This window comes from Antechinus flavipes, chromosome 6, assembly GCF_016432865.1.
Source record: "Antechinus flavipes isolate AdamAnt ecotype Samford, QLD, Australia chromosome 6, AdamAnt_v2, whole genome shotgun sequence".
NCBI lineage: Eukaryota > Metazoa > Chordata > Mammalia > Dasyuromorphia > Dasyuridae > Antechinus > Antechinus flavipes.
The window spans coordinates 230821995-230838928 of NC_067403.1; the positions used below are offsets into that span (position 1 = coordinate 230821995).

Below are 16934 nucleotides of genomic sequence, written 5' to 3' on the forward strand. Positions count from 1 at the left end.
CTTGCATGCCTCTTCATTCTTCTCCCTTTCCATGCTCCCAGGATATTTTTCTTTCTTGCTTATCCATTTTTATGTCATTCTAACATAATTGGCTCACTCCTATGTTGTCTTTCAATTTAGAACTTTTCCAATGCTAAAAACGATCAAGTTCTTAGAAGTCACACATATTATTTTCCTGTATAGAAAAGTACACAGTGTAACCTTATTGAATTACTCTTTCATGGTTGCCTTTTTATGTTTCTTTAGAATTTTGTATTTGAAAACCATCTGTTCTGTTGGGCTCTGCTCTTTTCATAAAGAAGATTTGAAAATCCTCTAATTTGTTAAATATCTATTTTTCCTTGAAGGATTATACTCTGCTGGATTGATTATTCTTGGTTGTAATCACACCTCTTTTGCCATTCAGAATGTCATATTCTAAGCCCTCTACTCCTTTAACATGGTAGTTGATAAGTCTTGTGTGATCTTGATTGTGGCTCCATGGTATTTTAACTGTTTTGTTTTTCCTCTTGGTTCCAGAAGTATTTTCTTCTTGACCTGGGAGACCTGGAATTTAGCTATAATATTTCCAGGAGCTTTCATTTTGTACTTTCAGTAGGTGATTTGTGGAGTCTTTTAATTTCTATTTTATCCTTTGATTCTAGGATATTGGGGGCAGTTATCCATGATTATTTCTTGAAATGTGATATCTACTCTCTATCTTTGATCATGGTTTCCAGGTAACCCCAGAATTCTTAAATGATCTCTTCTGGATCTATTTTCCAGGTCAGCTGTTGTTCCAATGGGATATTTCACATTTCTTCTATTTTTTCATCCATTTGACTTTGTTTTATTGTTTCTTGATGTCTCATGGAATCATTAACCTTCACTTGCCCAATTTTAATTTTTAAGGAATTGTTCTCTTCTGTTCTCAAAGAACAAACATTCTTTTGTATGGTTTTTTTTTTTTTCCATTTGGCCAATTATTCTTTTTTAAATAAGTTTTTTTTTTTTTGAAGCTTGCATTGCCATTTTTGTTTTATCAACAATAGCTATGTTTTTACATAGTGTTTTCCCTCCCTTTCTCAGGGACTTCAAAGTAGTTTATACAAATTATCTGTTTTGTCACATTAGCCTTGAACCAGAGAAAAAAAGTATCAAAGCCCAGATGAGAAATCTGGGCTGAATTCTCAATATACAACTAAGGATGGATTCCCCATTTCTCCAAGTTCTAGGAATAAATAAATCATGGAGACCTCAACATCATAGAATGTTAGAATTAAAAGAGTACTTCAAGATCTCTGAGGCCTTACTTCCCAAAGATATGCTCTGGTCAGAAAGTTAAGGTCAAAGCCAAATCTGGATCCCTGGCAGCTTAACTTCCCTGACCACATTTAGAAGGTGAGAAAATTTAAAGTTATTTTCATTATTGGATTGTTCTCTCTCTTTTTCCCTTTGACCTAGTCTGCTTTTTAAGGTATTTTCTTTAGCAGTTGTGACTTTTTTTTTTTAACCAGAGTGTTAATTGTCTTTCCCCAATTTTCTTCCTCCACTTCCCTTTGTTTCCTAATTTCCTCTCTACTACTCTTGTTTGATTTTAAAAATTTTCTTTTAGTTTTCTTTCCAGGAATTTTTGTTGGGCTTATATCCAATTAAACATTTTTATTTGATGCTTTGGCTTGTAGCTGTTTTGACATCATTGGCTTTTTTTAAGTTTACATCATCATACTAGCTTGTTATGGTCAGATTATTTTTTTTTCTTTCTTTTTGTTCCTTTTCACATTCTGTTTCTTTTATTTTGAATTTTATGTTAACATTGTGCTCTGTTCCAGATTGGGGATTGAGGGTGGGAGTAGAAGGACTCATTCTTAAACTTTAAGCATTTTCATTCTGCTATTTTCAGGCTAGTTTTTGGAGTGTGGAAGTTTTCAATACTTTCAGGTTGGTATTGTCTCTGTTCCCTTGTTCAACTTGCCCTTCCTGAAAAAGGGCCCAGCTCCTTGGGTTTGCACTCGCATTGCTCCTCAGGTTCCCTCCTCCCTCGACAGTAACAGGGCCTCTCTGCGGCCTAGCTTCCTTGTGGCTGGGAGGGATGCTGCCCCTCAGAACTTCTACTTTCTCTCTGCTCTGGAACTCTGACCCCAACGTGGGTGTGGGCCATAGGCCTGTATCTAGTGCGAGCAAAAGGGTCTCCTTATCGTTGTGAAGGGAGAGCTCCCGAAAGCAGCATGTTTCTGTCACCCAGCTTAGTCCTGCCACATGGGCTCCGGCTGGGGGCCGCCAGTCTCAGCTCTCTTTCTATCCTCCTACGTTGTCTTGCCCGGAAGAACATTTCACTGTGACTTTTTTGTGGACTCTGCCACTCCAGAATTTAATTTAAGGAGTGATTTTAAAGTTGTTTGGAGGGCAATGTTGGGAGAACTGGGGTTAGTGCTTTGCACCATCTTGGCACTGCCCCTGGAAGTTTGACATAATATTGATGTTAACACATATTAGTCACATGGTATGCTATGAAATCTTAATTTAGAGCCCTACCAAAAAGACCCCAGAAGATATTTCTCAGGGCAAAGCATTTTTCTCAGATAAATATCTTATGGTTAAAAACACTAGTAAGTGTATAGTGCCTGAAAGAGCATTGCTTCCTTCAGACAACCACCACAATTTGCATAAACCACTTGTACTGTCTGGCAAAGGATTATTTGCTCTGTCAGTCCCTGGAGACTTTCTTAACATTGGTTATTTTTTAATAGATTTAAAGAAAGTTTGGAATTTCCAGATATATATATATATATATATATATATATATATATATATATATATATATATATATTTGTTAAACATTTTGAATAATGACATTTGTGAAATAGGATATTCCAAAAAACTTAAAAAGGTAGTAAAAGCATTGTTATAAATGCCCCCTCCTCCCTCTCTCAGTGATAACTACATGCATAAAATAAAAGATTATAATGGATTTTGCAGTTAATTCCTATTAATTATTTGTTATTTGTGTCACTGAAATATCATCTAGAAATGTATGACATGAATTTCAGTTTGAGAATTGGAAGGAATCTTTTAAAAATATTTAAAATATTGATCTTGAAATATCCTTAAGGAGACACAGAGAGTCAATTTAAATTGCAAGATAGTTGCCTCTTTCTGATACTTGGTACCCTTGATGTAACAAAAGAAAGTTTATCATTGAAATCTTGTCTTGTATCAAGCAGATTGATAGAAATTCTTGAAGCAATTTGTTTTGGTGGAAAGAACATTAGAAATTCAGTGGACCCAGGTTCTTGTGTTTTATTTTTCCTTTTTAGAGCTACTAGTTACCAAGTGACTTTGGTCTAGTTATGTTTACTCTCTAGGCTTTGGTTTCTGTAGTTATAAAATAAGGAAATTGAATTTAGTGATTTTTAAGATCCCTTCAGTTCTTCAAATTCTCTGATCCTAGTAAAAAGATTGTCTCATTGACAGATGGCTATTAGACATTTTTGTGTGTGTTTTTTGTAATATTATTACTATAGCAAATAAATTTTGCTGAGGCCAGATTACTATATTGTACATTTCAAAATTTTTCCAGTTAGAGTCATTACTGATATAGTATCTAATGTACATATCATTATATCAACACATATACATATGCACATAAAATGTCTGCTTCATATGCAAATATGTCTAATTGTACACAACTTATAACTAGATGATAAATCTAACTTTACATGTAATATATACTTCATAGTATATATCCATACACAGATGCCTGTAAAATTATCTTTAAAAAAGATCATTGAACTGTTCATTACCATCAAGTCTTTTCATTTAAAGTTATTATAGTAGAAAAAAGTGGAAGAGGCCTGAATTTGAAACTGACTTTTATTACCATTGTAACTTTGGACAGCTCTTTGTCAAGTCTCTATGCCCTTGATTTCTTTTCCATAAAGTGGATAATGAAATGTATAGAATCTACATGGTTATTTGGGATATTCATGGAGGAAGGATGAAATTCAAGTTGGACAGATTAGTGCGTCTGGTGGGAGGATTTCTTGAGCCCTTTTCAAGGTAACTTATCCAATTTTGGTATATGCCTGTCACTGTCACTGCCACATACTCAGCTGCTGTACCCTGGTAAACTGTCTTAAGTGCACAAGCTAAACCAGGTTGATGATAAGCAGTAGCCTCAAAAACCCATTAATTAGTTCATCAAACCCATGTGCCCCAGCTCACGAAGGCTTCCTCTGGTGGAATGGACGTATGAGAACAATTTGTTGTAATGGCCAGGAAGTCAGCTGGTGCAGGTGCTGGGGAGTGATTAGAGTTTGGTCAGATTTTGAGGGTACCTCTGCTGCATTCTGGGGCCATTGCTAGTCATCTTGACCTTTATTTTGCCGCTGGCTGTTAATGGTTCAGGAAGAGAAAGTGAGGCTGACTATTTCCAGTAACTCTGGCCTCATTTAAATCCAAATCATGCATAAGTCAAGAAGACATCAATCACCCCACAATATCTTTGATTCTTTTTGAAAATGAAGGACAAAAATGTTTGTAGCAGCCCTATTTATAGTGGCTAGAAACTGGAAAATGAATGGATGCCCATCAATTGGAGAATGGCTGGGTAAATTGTGGTATATGAATGTTATGGAATATTATTGCTCTGTAAGGAATAACCAGCAGGATGAATACAGAGAGGCTTGGAGAGACCTACATGGACTGATGCTAAGTGAGATGAGCAGAACCAGGAGATCATTATACACTTCAACAACGATATTGTATGAGGATGTATTCTGATGGAAGTGGATTTCTATGACAAAGAGACTTAACTGAGTTTCAATGGATAAATGATGGACAGAAACAGCTACACCCAAAGAAGGAATACTGGGAAATGAATGTGAACTATTTGCATTTTTGATTTTCTTCCCGAGTTATTTTTACCTTCTGAATCCAATTCTCCCTGTGCAGCGGGAGAACTGTTCGGTTCTGCAAATATGTATTGTATCTAGGATATACTGCAACATATTTAACATATATAGGACTGCTTGCCATCTTGGGGGGGGGGTGGAGGGAGGGAGGGGAAAAAACGAAACATAAGTGATTGCAAGGGATAATGTTGTATAAAAATTATCCTGGCATGGATTCTGTCAATACAATGTTATTATTAAATAAAATAAAATTAAAAAAAAAAAAAGAAAATGAAGGACAAACAAAAACATATTACAGGGCTTTTAAGAGGATCAAATGAAATAGTTAAAATTCTATCAATTGTGAGCTATAAATATTAATAAAGAATAATAACAATAATTCAATATTAGGCCACATATATTAGTTGAAACTTATTTCCTTATTGAACAATACCATTATTTTGTAAACTGTCATTTAAGAGTTTGAATATTGCCTTGATGTTTTTTTATAAATTCTAAAAACATAGGACTACATAGACCTAATAGATTTATTTACTTTTTGGTTATCAAAGGAACATTTTGGATAAGACTTCTAACTTTATTTCCTTACAATAAAAAAATCTTTATATCCATCAAATTTCAGACTTAATAGTGAGGTATAAAAATAGAGGGACCATTATACTAAAGTGGGGAAAGTACATAGTAGAAATGATGATTCCTACTTTCTCTTAGTGTTGTATATTTAAATACTGCTAATTCCTGAGGCCCATTTGCCCACAGAACCATGAAACAGTTTGCCTTCTGATAGTTTCTCCTCCTCCTCCTACTGCATAGGTCCCTTGGACAGAGATTATATTGTACCTAAACTTTTTATACTGATCATACCATAAAGCTTTCTAATGATAACTCTTAGTGCTAATTTTACAAATTTCTTATTTAGAATGTTCAGAATAGTTTCATAAACTTCTTGGAAATCAGACAGATATTTTATGGAAAAATTAGAGACAAAAAAGTTTAATGACATGAATATGACAATTATCAAAGGAGTCTTAGAGAGTATATAACTTCTTCATTTCTAAGTTTCCCTGCTATCTCAACTCTTTCCATTTCTCCTTTGGCTTATTAAGTCTACAATTCTTCATATACCTTATTCAGACAATTTTCAGAAGGGCGGTAATTGTGTGTCTTGGTCTTAGAACTCATTTATTTCTTTTTTCTTTATATTACAGATGAAGAGGCTGCTCAAATAGGTGTGTCTGTGTTCAGTTGTTGAGAGTGGGGATCATGGATGACGATCAGTTAATTGCAGAAACCCTGGATCACTTTATTAATTGCCGGGAATCGAAGAAGGAATTATCTGAGAACAGTTCTCTTTCAAAAGGTAAAATTGAAGTGTGATACTTTTATATTTTAACACAATGATGAAAATCTAGTATTTGAATCTAGTTCTTGGTCTGTCTTGTGTTGTCTCTTTATAGAGGCTCTCTGAGCACTTTGTAAATATTCATTTACCCAATTCACTTTGTATTCCCCATTTCTGCATAAGCAGCAAACTTTGACTGCCAACAAACCTAAAAGTTGAAAAGACCAAATTAAAAGGTTATCATTGGTAAAAAGCATATATTAAGCTTTCCTTTGAAATGATTCAGTATGAATATTTTGATTTCTTTGGACAGGCAATTAAAGGTTAGAGAAAAAAGCTGTCTGACCCTCTTCACTGGCTATACATGGATTAGGGAACATTTCTGATGTCAAACATATATATGTATGTATTTATGGCATATGTTAAAAATGGCGTATCATTATAGCCACATTTATTTATTCTTTATTCTTGCTTTATTCTTGCTGTAAATTGTTGCAAAAATTGAGCTTAAATAAATGAGTTCACAAATCACCTAAACTGCATTTCCATGCACAGTAGCTTGTTTTTTTTTTCTCCTTTTAATATATCCCAAGGCACTAGTTCACATTATAAACTAATGACCTGAAAAAAATCCACTTAACGCACAAAGTATTTCTGAGTTGTAAGTGTAAAAACATGTCCTAAACAGTAAACTTTCATTTTTTTTTTCTGAAGCATTTAAAAATTTTCTGAAGTTACACTGCTCTTAAGCATAGGACCTAATGGTTGGATAGCGAGCAGCATAATTGACCTCTCTGAAGGAAACTAATTCACATTCCATCTGCATGAGGAGGACACAGATGTCAGTGCTCCAAAAGACCTTATTCTTTCATTTTCCCAAGCCCTTCATTTGTCTTACTGGGTTCTGTTGCCTCACTGATATGCAGGAGAATCAGTTTTGTGTGAAAGTGGTTATCACCCTGCATACGTTTGCATATTTCTCTAGTAAGTTTTAGTTTCCCAAGTCTATTACCATTTCAATTCAAAAAGAGTGACTGTTCTATTTATTGTCATAATACTTATATGTCAGGATGCTCATGGGATTCATTTTCTTTCCAAGATTGTCAAAAGGGTCAATAATCCTATTAAAAATATTTTCCAGAAAAAATTAAACTATAGCTTTATTAAAAGAAATTCACATTACTGATTCAGAATCTTGGAAATCAGGCTGAAACTGTTAATATTGTAATATAACCCTCACCTATGGTAGATTTATTTTAACTAGTTTTTGCAGTTTTTATTAGTTAGCACTTCTGGCTTGCTGAACTGTGTAAAGCTGACAATAAATATTGAGCTCAGAATGAATTGTTTAATAAGATGATTCACTCAATATTTCCGAATGACAAAAACATCATTTAGTGTCTTTGGTTTTCCAGTTGTTGGCCAGGTCTTTCTTTAAATGTATCTTAGAAAATCAAGATGTAGAATTTGATATCATTCATTGGTGATGACTATGTAGTGGAAAGAGTCAGAAGGCTTGGGTTCGAATCTAAATTCAGTCATTTAGTAGTGAAGGTTACTTATTTCTGAGTCTCAATTTACTCATTTTTAGAAAAGGGATAATAATACTTGTATGGCCTGTTTTACAAAGTTGTTGAAAACACTTTATAAACCTTAAAAAAATCCTTAAAAAGTTTCTATTGTTATGAATTATATTTTTAATAATAATAATGATGTATATAATTATTAGAACACTAATATTGTTATGAAGGATATAATATAAATGACTTTCACTCCTTTACATCTTAACTACTTTGTAGATATACTTCATTAAAGATGTTTTTAAAGGCTTGGCTTCAACTCATCTTTCCAGACTTATTACCCATTATTCTCCCTTCCTGCTGGCCTTCTTATTCTTCAGGCATGACAGTGTTATCTCTCATTTCTGAGCTTTTATACAGGTTCTTCTCCAGGTGTAGCATCTACTTCCTTTCCCCTTCACTCACACACACACATACACTCTCACTCTCTCTCTCTCTTTCTCTCTCTCTCTCTCTCTCTCTCTCTCTCTCTCTCTCTCTCTCTCTCTCTCTCTCTCTCTCTTTTTCTCTTTCTCTCTCTCTCTCTCTCTCTCTCTCTCTCTCTCTCTTTCTCAGACAACACATAGACACACAAACATACACTCACACATATACACACCACCCCACCCCATGATCCGTTGTTTCTTTTCAAGCTTAAAAGTGTCCCCACCCACCTAACGACTTTTCCTGTGAGGTATTAGTGCTTCCCTAGGCCGCTAGGTGGTTAACTCAATGCAAGTCACCTTGCCCTCTTTGTCTCAGCTTCCTCACCTGTAAATTGAGCTGGAGAAGGACATGGCAAACCACCATTCCAGTACTCTGCTCCCAAAAGGGGTTACAAGGAGTCAGATACCAGGGAAAATGACCAAATGCCTCACCAAATTACCTTGTATTTTCTTTGTAATTGTTTTAATGTTGATTTCATATGTCCTAATTGCCTTCCCTTGTATAACATAAGCCCCTTAAAATAGGGGTAAATGAGCTTGTTTTCATATCCTTAGCAATTTGTAATGCCTGGCACAAGGCATTAATAAATGCTGATGTTTCTTCAAATTATTGATATAATGAAAAATGTTATTTAAAATCATTTAAACATTCTCGACATTTTTTTTTATTATATTTATTTTTAAAAAACAAACTCATAGACTTGGGTATAGAATCAAAAAATACAGAACTTTTGACATCAAACAGAGCCATTAACTTGAGTTTTGCTGGAAATATGAGACCTATAATTATTAGATCATAAAAGGCCTTCATTGACAATGACTTTCTCTGACCTAATTTTATTTTTTTGTGCTAATGTAGATAGATCTCTCAAGAGCAACTCTACTAATGTTGCTTTGTTCAAATGTGGCTTAGTGGCTATTCTCACCTGTTGTAAACCTTGAAAACTTACTTTTATTTCAGTTCAAACCAAAATTGTCACATGATCCAATTTGGGAAGCATTCACATCATCTTTCTGAATTGTAATTATTGGTCATATTTCTCACACAGAGAAATTGTATATTCAGAAAATCAGTGGCTTAGAAACTGGCATTAAGCCTCTTCAACCCCATTTTATTGCATCTGGTGACCATGAAGGGTTGCATCACTTATATTCGCTTCAATATCTCTCAATTCATTCTTCACAAAAAGGCTAGTTGTACTGATTTCATGCTTCAGCCTGAAATGTAAGTCAGCTCCTAGAAAAGTTGTCTTTTTTACTGATTATCTGTCAGTGGTTCAGGGATGAGGATGAATCTATTGTGCCCCTCTGATTAGCTCTTAAATTATTTATCCATTCTTTGCTTCTCAGTATCAATTCTTATGATTCTAAAAAATTCTGCTTTTCCCAAAGATGCCCAATTTTTAGCTTTTTTTGGATATTCTTTCTATGCAATCCACACATTCTTATTTCTTGCTATATTCATAACCATGAATATAATTCCTTGTGCTTGGATTCAAGACTTCATGATTTTTAAGTGTAATTTTATTTTCAGTAGTTTTATTGGTCTGATTTTCACGAAAGCATATTGTGCTTTCAGGACTTTTATTGTTCTTTTAGATTATATCCTTATTAAAAAAACAGAATTCCTCTCTTTACCTCCTTTCTTCAGTATTTAATGTTTGGATTATTAAATTTTTGATCTGATTATTGTGTGTCTGAATATTCAGAAATGAGTTATTTTATCTTGTGATGTGTAAACTGATTTGGATTTAGGATTTTCAGGTTATTGACATTTTTAAAAACTTAAATTTATTTAAAATTTTCTTTTATTAAAAAACAGCTAATATAGACTGCAGAAGATTGAATCCATATGCTTCTTATTTATTCCCTTCCTCAGTGTCTGTAAGGAACTGTTTTGGTGAATGAATGCAAAAGAAAAGGAATTTATTATATTTCCTATACAGAGCACCATGCTTAGACCTATAGATAACAGATATAAAAAGTAAAACTGTCTTGGTATCATATGAGTCTCTATCTTAACAGGAGGAGACACCATACACAACATAATCAGGAGCAGAGGATTGGTGATAGAAAGACCTCATGGTCCATAGGCTTTAGCAGTATGGTATCTGGATAGCAAGGCCTTTCGTTTCAGTGTTAGAACCTAAGTTTCCTCTGTCAAAACAAGTTCAGAATTGAGCAGTTTCTGTGTAATTTGGGGCTGAATGGGCAAGAAATTCAGATAGACCTACTTTTTAGTGATTGGACCATCTCCATTCTCTCAAATCACTATGTAATTGTCCAACCTTTTTCTTCATTTAGGCTGTAAAGAGCTTGCTTTGGGGATATTTTGAAATACTTTTTTAACCAGTGAATTTTTCCACTCATTTTCCTAAGAGCTTAAAATCTTGGAATTGGAGTTTAGTTTGCAATTCAAATATTTTCACTTGAAAATTTGAGAGAAAGGCATTAATAATAGGTTGGTCACATCCCACATCCCACTTTATAATATAAACATTTTTTCTATCCCAGTATTTCGCCCCCTCCCCAATCTTCTTGAAAGTAGGACTATTATTTGTGTTTGTCACTTCCTAGGTCCCTATCCTAGTACATACCGGGAACTCAAATCTTTGATGAATGCTGAATAAGTGGCTGAAATTTAGCTCTATTCACAGCATATCTAAAACTGACCTGTCTCACTTGGGCACCCCAAACTGTTTGGAGTTTGAACATAAAAACATATCTTTAAACTTCTATGGGATACAAAGAGAAGCTTTTCCCAATCTGAAGAATAAATTTGAAATCTGCTATAGAAAAATACCACAGAGAATAATATAAGAAAGCAGCTGGGCCTCTTACCAATTTCAGAGCAGGAAGGGAATTTCAGTAGAGCATAAAAACAGCTTTCCCTTATTTAAAAAAAAAAAAAAAGCCAACAGAATAACAATCCTTGCAGTGTTCTCTTTTGCTATTGTTTTCTATCTAGGGCCAGACCGAGACAGGAGCCTTACCCATGTTTTGCTTTGTCTGCATCTGGCTGTTTTCTTACCAGAGGAAGTTGGAAACGGACTGACCAGTTTGGGGCTACCAGGTGGCTCTGTCTAGCTGCCTTCTCTGTGCTGTTGTTATCAGTCATTTAATTCCCTGCTGAATATTGAGCCATGTTTTGAGTTCATAATCCCTCTGCCAGTGTCTTTTCTCCTGCTTCCTTTAAAAAAATTTTTTTAAAAGCCAGATTTGAAAGCATATTTACAAATGTGAATTTTAGCAGTTAAAAAAGGTTCCACAGAAAATAACACATTGAATTGTAATAAGCTTATTTTAACTTAAGGAATAGACTGATGGGATAGTGTTAACCCCATGAGAAATTTGTCGAAGGCATCATGTGAGTGGACTTGCCAATAAAAGCAACTAGGCAGTTCAATAAAACTAATTAAATTAATCTGGTATCCCAAGGGAAGTTGAGCAATTCTTGGAATTAAAGAAACAATGTAATTTCAGGACTTTAAAAATTGATATGTTTTGTCATGTTGCCAAAAAAATCAAATGAGAGAAAAAAAAAGGTTTGCAATTTTCAACTGATCATAAATTCAGCAGCTATCTATATGTAATCTATCACCATGGAAGATCGTCTTGAGGAACATTGAAGAGAAGAATGTTAGGGACAAATGAAATGAACAAATTTATAAAAGATTCCTGTGAAAAACCATGACTTCAGGAGTATTAACCTCTTTTACCTCTTTGGGGAAACATCTGTAAATTGTAATTAAGCAATTTTTTCTTGCTTCTTTATTTCTTTTTTCATCACCAAATCACTACTGTTAGGGAACAAATCCGACAATTTATGAAACACAGAAAATCTGCTGGTTCAGTTGCAGAAGGGAATTTTCACACTTAAAATATGACAGATTTTGAGCTGACAGGGGCTTTTTGTTTTGGATAATTTGGCATAAATCTCTAGCCACAGTTGTTAGAATTCATTCCATTGTTCACATGACAGTTTGTCCTATAGACACTCATTTGTTCCTTATGTCTGATATAGCTTACGTGTAATTGTTCTCTGTTGGCAATTTTTAATGTAGTGATGCTATTATAATATGTAACTTTTAAAAATATGCCTTCTGTCAATCAAGCCAGATGTTATAAGAATCAAATAATTGTTTGTTTTAGACAAATATTAGGAATCATCTTGCCAGATTCTATCCTTATAAAGACGTGTGTGTGTGTGTGTGTATGTGTGTGTATGTGTGTGTGTGTAGAGAAAGATAGAAACAGAGAGAGAGAGACAGGGAGAGAAAGAGAGAGAGAATGCACATGAGTGTCTTCTTTGTCAGGGAAACTTTTAACTTCAATAAAATACAGGTCAGACCTTACTGCTGTTGTTGATATAACTACCACTGATTTGTCTATGTGTCTATTCATCTCTCTCCCCATTTGAAACAACATGAAACATGGCTATTTTTGTATATATTTTCTTTCTCACTTGAGAATTATTTTTAGCCATGGTTATTATTTTTTCTTCTTTTGTGGAAAAATCGTGGATTGCTCACCCAGGCAGCTGAAGTAGTCCTAAGGATATGTTGTGTGATTCAACCCAATGGGCACATATTCAAATGTGAGTGATTTTTAGCAGAATGCCCTTTCAACCATAGAACAATAATATTTTCTTTGAAATGGTCAACTGAATGAGAAAGGACACAAACAGGAAGCTGTCTGAAACAAACTCATATACTTACACGAAGAAAAATATAGGCTATCTAGCATCTGGTTTCATCAGATATCTTCAGTATCATATAGTTTATTATCTAATCTACCTGGCTTCTAGGCATAGAAAAGTTTAAATGTTGTCTGTTTTAAAACTGTTTTTAACTATTGTTCTTTGTTGATTTTACTGGTTCATTAAAACACATAAGGATAATTTTGTTTGTTTTCCCTATATATATAGCTTAAATTATATCATTATAGCAGGGAGTGTAGGAATTTTGAATTAAAAATCTTATTTTCATTTTCCTGTTTAATCATTGATGAGGCAAATTTCTGTTGAATTTGCTAATCATCTAATCTCTTTTGATAGTTTAAATCCAGTTCTTGATAATTTTTTAGCCATTTGGTTTGTACAATTATTGTTCCTTGATTATAGTGCTAAGACATTCAAATGCTAAATGTCAGAAGTATAAATTTTTAAATTTAGGTTTGCAAAAGTAGTGATTGATGGGTGGGGTCCCTGACAGTCATCCTTTGTATAATAATTTTGATAAGATTGTATTTGTAATATTTCATTTTTTCTTGAAAACCTCTACTATTGGAATGAATACATTACCCAGTGGCTTTGAAAAGAGTAGCAAGAAAATATGGAACACAAGCTTTTTCAAGGATAAATGTTGAAAACTGTCTTTGTATGTATTTTGAAAAATAAAAAAGGTATTATAAAAAAAGAAAAAAAAAGAAAAGAATAGCAACCATGATAGTTTTTCAAATTGTCTTCTTTTAAATTAAAACTTCTGTGAGGTATCTCTTAAGGATTCCTTGGAAGAAACATGAATATCTCTATTGTCTATAATTTGAGTTTGCCTTAGCCTTCTACCAAAGATTTGAGTTGGATCATTTTAAGAACAATGTATAATGCTTCTATTATGGTGCAAATGAAAGAGAATTGATTTGTGATCCAGAGGGAAGAGCATATCCATATGTGGTTGAAACAGGTTGGTGTCAGTGGACTTAGTTATCTCTACCTTGTTATGGAGTAGGAGGATTGTACCATGATATCCAAGATACTTAAGGTCTCAGAGAGGTCCCAAGTGGGGATAGAACCGGGAGCAAAGTGAGCACCATCTTCTCAGTTCCAAAGTGGGTGATCTTCTTCAAGCACAGGTCTGAAGCCACATCATCCTCCTCCTTTTTCAATCGAGGATTGGCTACAAAGTTATCTGTTTGACTGTTCAGCCTCTTCACAATGTAGCCCCCTCCTGCCATTTCGGTCTTCTTCCCCTTCTTCCCATGTTGTCCTTGATATTCCAGCTCTGCCCACCTTCCTACAGTTCTGTGCAAATAACCCTCCATCTCCTTACTCGTATTTTTAATGGTTGTCCTCCATGCCTGGGATGCTGCCCCTCCTCACTTAAGTCTCATGGCTCCTCTGGCTTCCTTTAAGTCTGAGCTCATGTCCCACCTCTGGCAGGAGTCCTTTCCCAGTCTCTCCTTTTGTTGGTGGCTTTCTTCTAAGATCACCTTCTGTCTACTCCCTTTATGTCTGTCCATAGTTGTTTACATGCTGTCTTCCCCATTAGGATGCGACCTCCTTGAGCACAGAAACTGTGTTTTTGCCTTTCTATGGCTCCTTGGTGCTTGGCACATATTAGGCACTCAATAAATGCTTATTACCTGATCTGCACTGATGACTCTAGTTGATTGTGAAGCCATTCTTAATCCTCACTGAAGACTTCCTTCAGTAATGGAATCTCATGTGCCAAATGAAATTATTCCAAACCCAGGATAAAAAATCTCATTTGATACTGGTTGAAATGTATCCTAAGTAAGTCTTGAAGGTCAATTTTTATGTCAGTAGGGCTCTGTCCTCCTCCCACTTCCAGTTAATAACCAAGAATTTTTATGTCAGGCAGTGGGTAAAGAGGCCTTGGAACTACAAGACAAAAATAAAACTTCCCCTTCCCTCAAGGAGTTTACATTCTTTCAGAGAGTTAGCATTCATGAAAAAAGTGTATACAGAAGAGATACAAAATGAATGGTGCTTTGCTTTTGAGAATCTGTAACTAACTTCTCTTTATAGCGCAGGAGGAAAAGAGAATTGATATCTTAGCATATTCTTCTGAAAAGTTTGATGATCCCTGAATTATATTGTATATAATTATATTGATTTTTGTGGGAACCCCTGTCAAGAGGATTAAGAGGCTAGGATACCAGAAGTATGGATGGCCAGAGTGAACTTGCTCTCAATCTTGAATATTGCTCTCAATCCCTACTCAAAGGGATGATGAGGCAGCTAATTGGTGCAGTAAATAAGAGTGATGGACTTGGAAGTCAAGAACTGAGTTCAGATCTTGCCTCAAGACAAATTGTGACCTTTCCCAGCTTGTTTTTTTTATGTATAAAATGAAAGGATTGAAATCAATAGCCTCTTAAATCTCTTCTAATTTTCTGATCCTGTGATGGTTTCTATTCTCTGACCTCTGAGAAAAGCTTGAGATAAATAGGTTGTCTCAGCAGGGCTATGATAACTCTTCTTGGAATGGTGCACTTGTAGTGGGTGATGGATAGGGGAATTGAGAGGGGAATATTACAAGGATGATGTAGAAAGAAAACATGAAGGTCACAAAAGCTCAACATTTAAGAACATCTTGCACATATAACCTTAAGAAATTGTGCAGTATTATCTCTAGTGGATGTGATGATAATTGTGTTCATTGAAATAGTCAAATCCAAATTGGATAGAGTAGTAATTCTCAAAGTGTGGTTAGCAGAACCTGGGAAGATGGGGGTTGGGAGAAGTATCCCCACTATTCTTTTGAACTTCCAGCTCAAAACTATTTTCATAATAATACTAAGATTTTATTTGCCTATTAAAATATTCTTCCCTTTTCCAACTATATGTATGTGAATGCTTTCCTTCAGATATTACAACAGATTGACTGTGGAAACATATAATCTAACCATTTTCTATTAAATCAGGTATTAGATGTGCAAAGATAAATAAAACAATGCTACTCTTTTCAGTATTTTTTCCCCCAGAAAAGAGTTATTTTTTCTTAAAAATGTTATTTGTGTTAATATGTAATGGAGTTTATTGTTATTATAGATAATTGTTTAAAAGTTATGTCCATTTTAATTTCCAACATATTGATAAACAGATACTCTTTGGGCTCCTCAAGAAGCTTTAGATTATAAAGAGTGCTTGAGATCAAAAAGTTTGAGAACTGTGGGGATAGACTAAGGGATAGTCCTACACTGGCCCCTACTGGAGGGACTAAGCTACTTTGTCTATGAATATTATTTAAATATAGTGCCCAGTAGCTTTTACCAGTCAGCATTCATATGCTTTGACAAAAAGATATTTCTTTTGCATCATACATTTCTAGATTGTGATGAAAAATTGATTTGGAAAGGCGATGAGGTTATAGTTCACTATTATATAATAAGACAAGTTGGCAATAAAAAATGAGGTATTTTAAGTGTTATTTTATTTTGTTATTTCTGTCTTTGACCTGAAGCTTGAGATGTAAAAGACTATTGCCTCCTAGAGCAATAGGTCCTAGCTCCTAGGGTCTGGCCCAAGAAATGGTCTGGCTTTTGTTGGTGGTATCCCTGAGAGAAACTCATGGGATCAGAGAATATCATAGCTTTAAGGAAGCTCTGAGATCATCCTAGGTCAGCCCCCACCTTTTAGAACTAAGAAAATTTTTATCAGGAAGAGTAAAATTTGCCCAAATTTATTAATATTAAATATTTTTTAAAATTTGTATTATTTTATAAACATTATATATATAATTATATAATTGTTAATTAAGTACTAATTTAAAAGAATTATTAAAAAGAAGAGTTGTAATTTGACCTCAGTTCCTCTGATTCAGATCCAATGTATTTCTACTGTAGCACGCTTTTATTTTTCTCCTAAAATTTTCTTCTCCATGCCTTATAGAGAACTGTGCCCATGATTTTATGATCCTGTGGGCAGGGATCATAGCTTTCTGTATCCACT

At 34.5% G+C, this 16934-nt stretch overlaps 1 protein-coding gene across 1 annotated transcript in view; it reads left to right on the forward strand.

Annotated features, from left to right (window-relative positions):
* The window catches only part of IFTAP (intraflagellar transport associated protein), a 79685-nt gene that overhangs the window by 31496 nt on the left and 31255 nt on the right, over nt 1-16934 (forward strand). Inside the window, exon 3 of the mRNA XM_051964803.1 lies at nt 6101-6252. Coding sequence (XP_051820763.1) covers nt 6156-6252 — 97 coding nt within the window. The 5' untranslated portion in view covers nt 6101-6155. The remainder of the gene's footprint in view (nt 1-6100; nt 6253-16934) is intronic.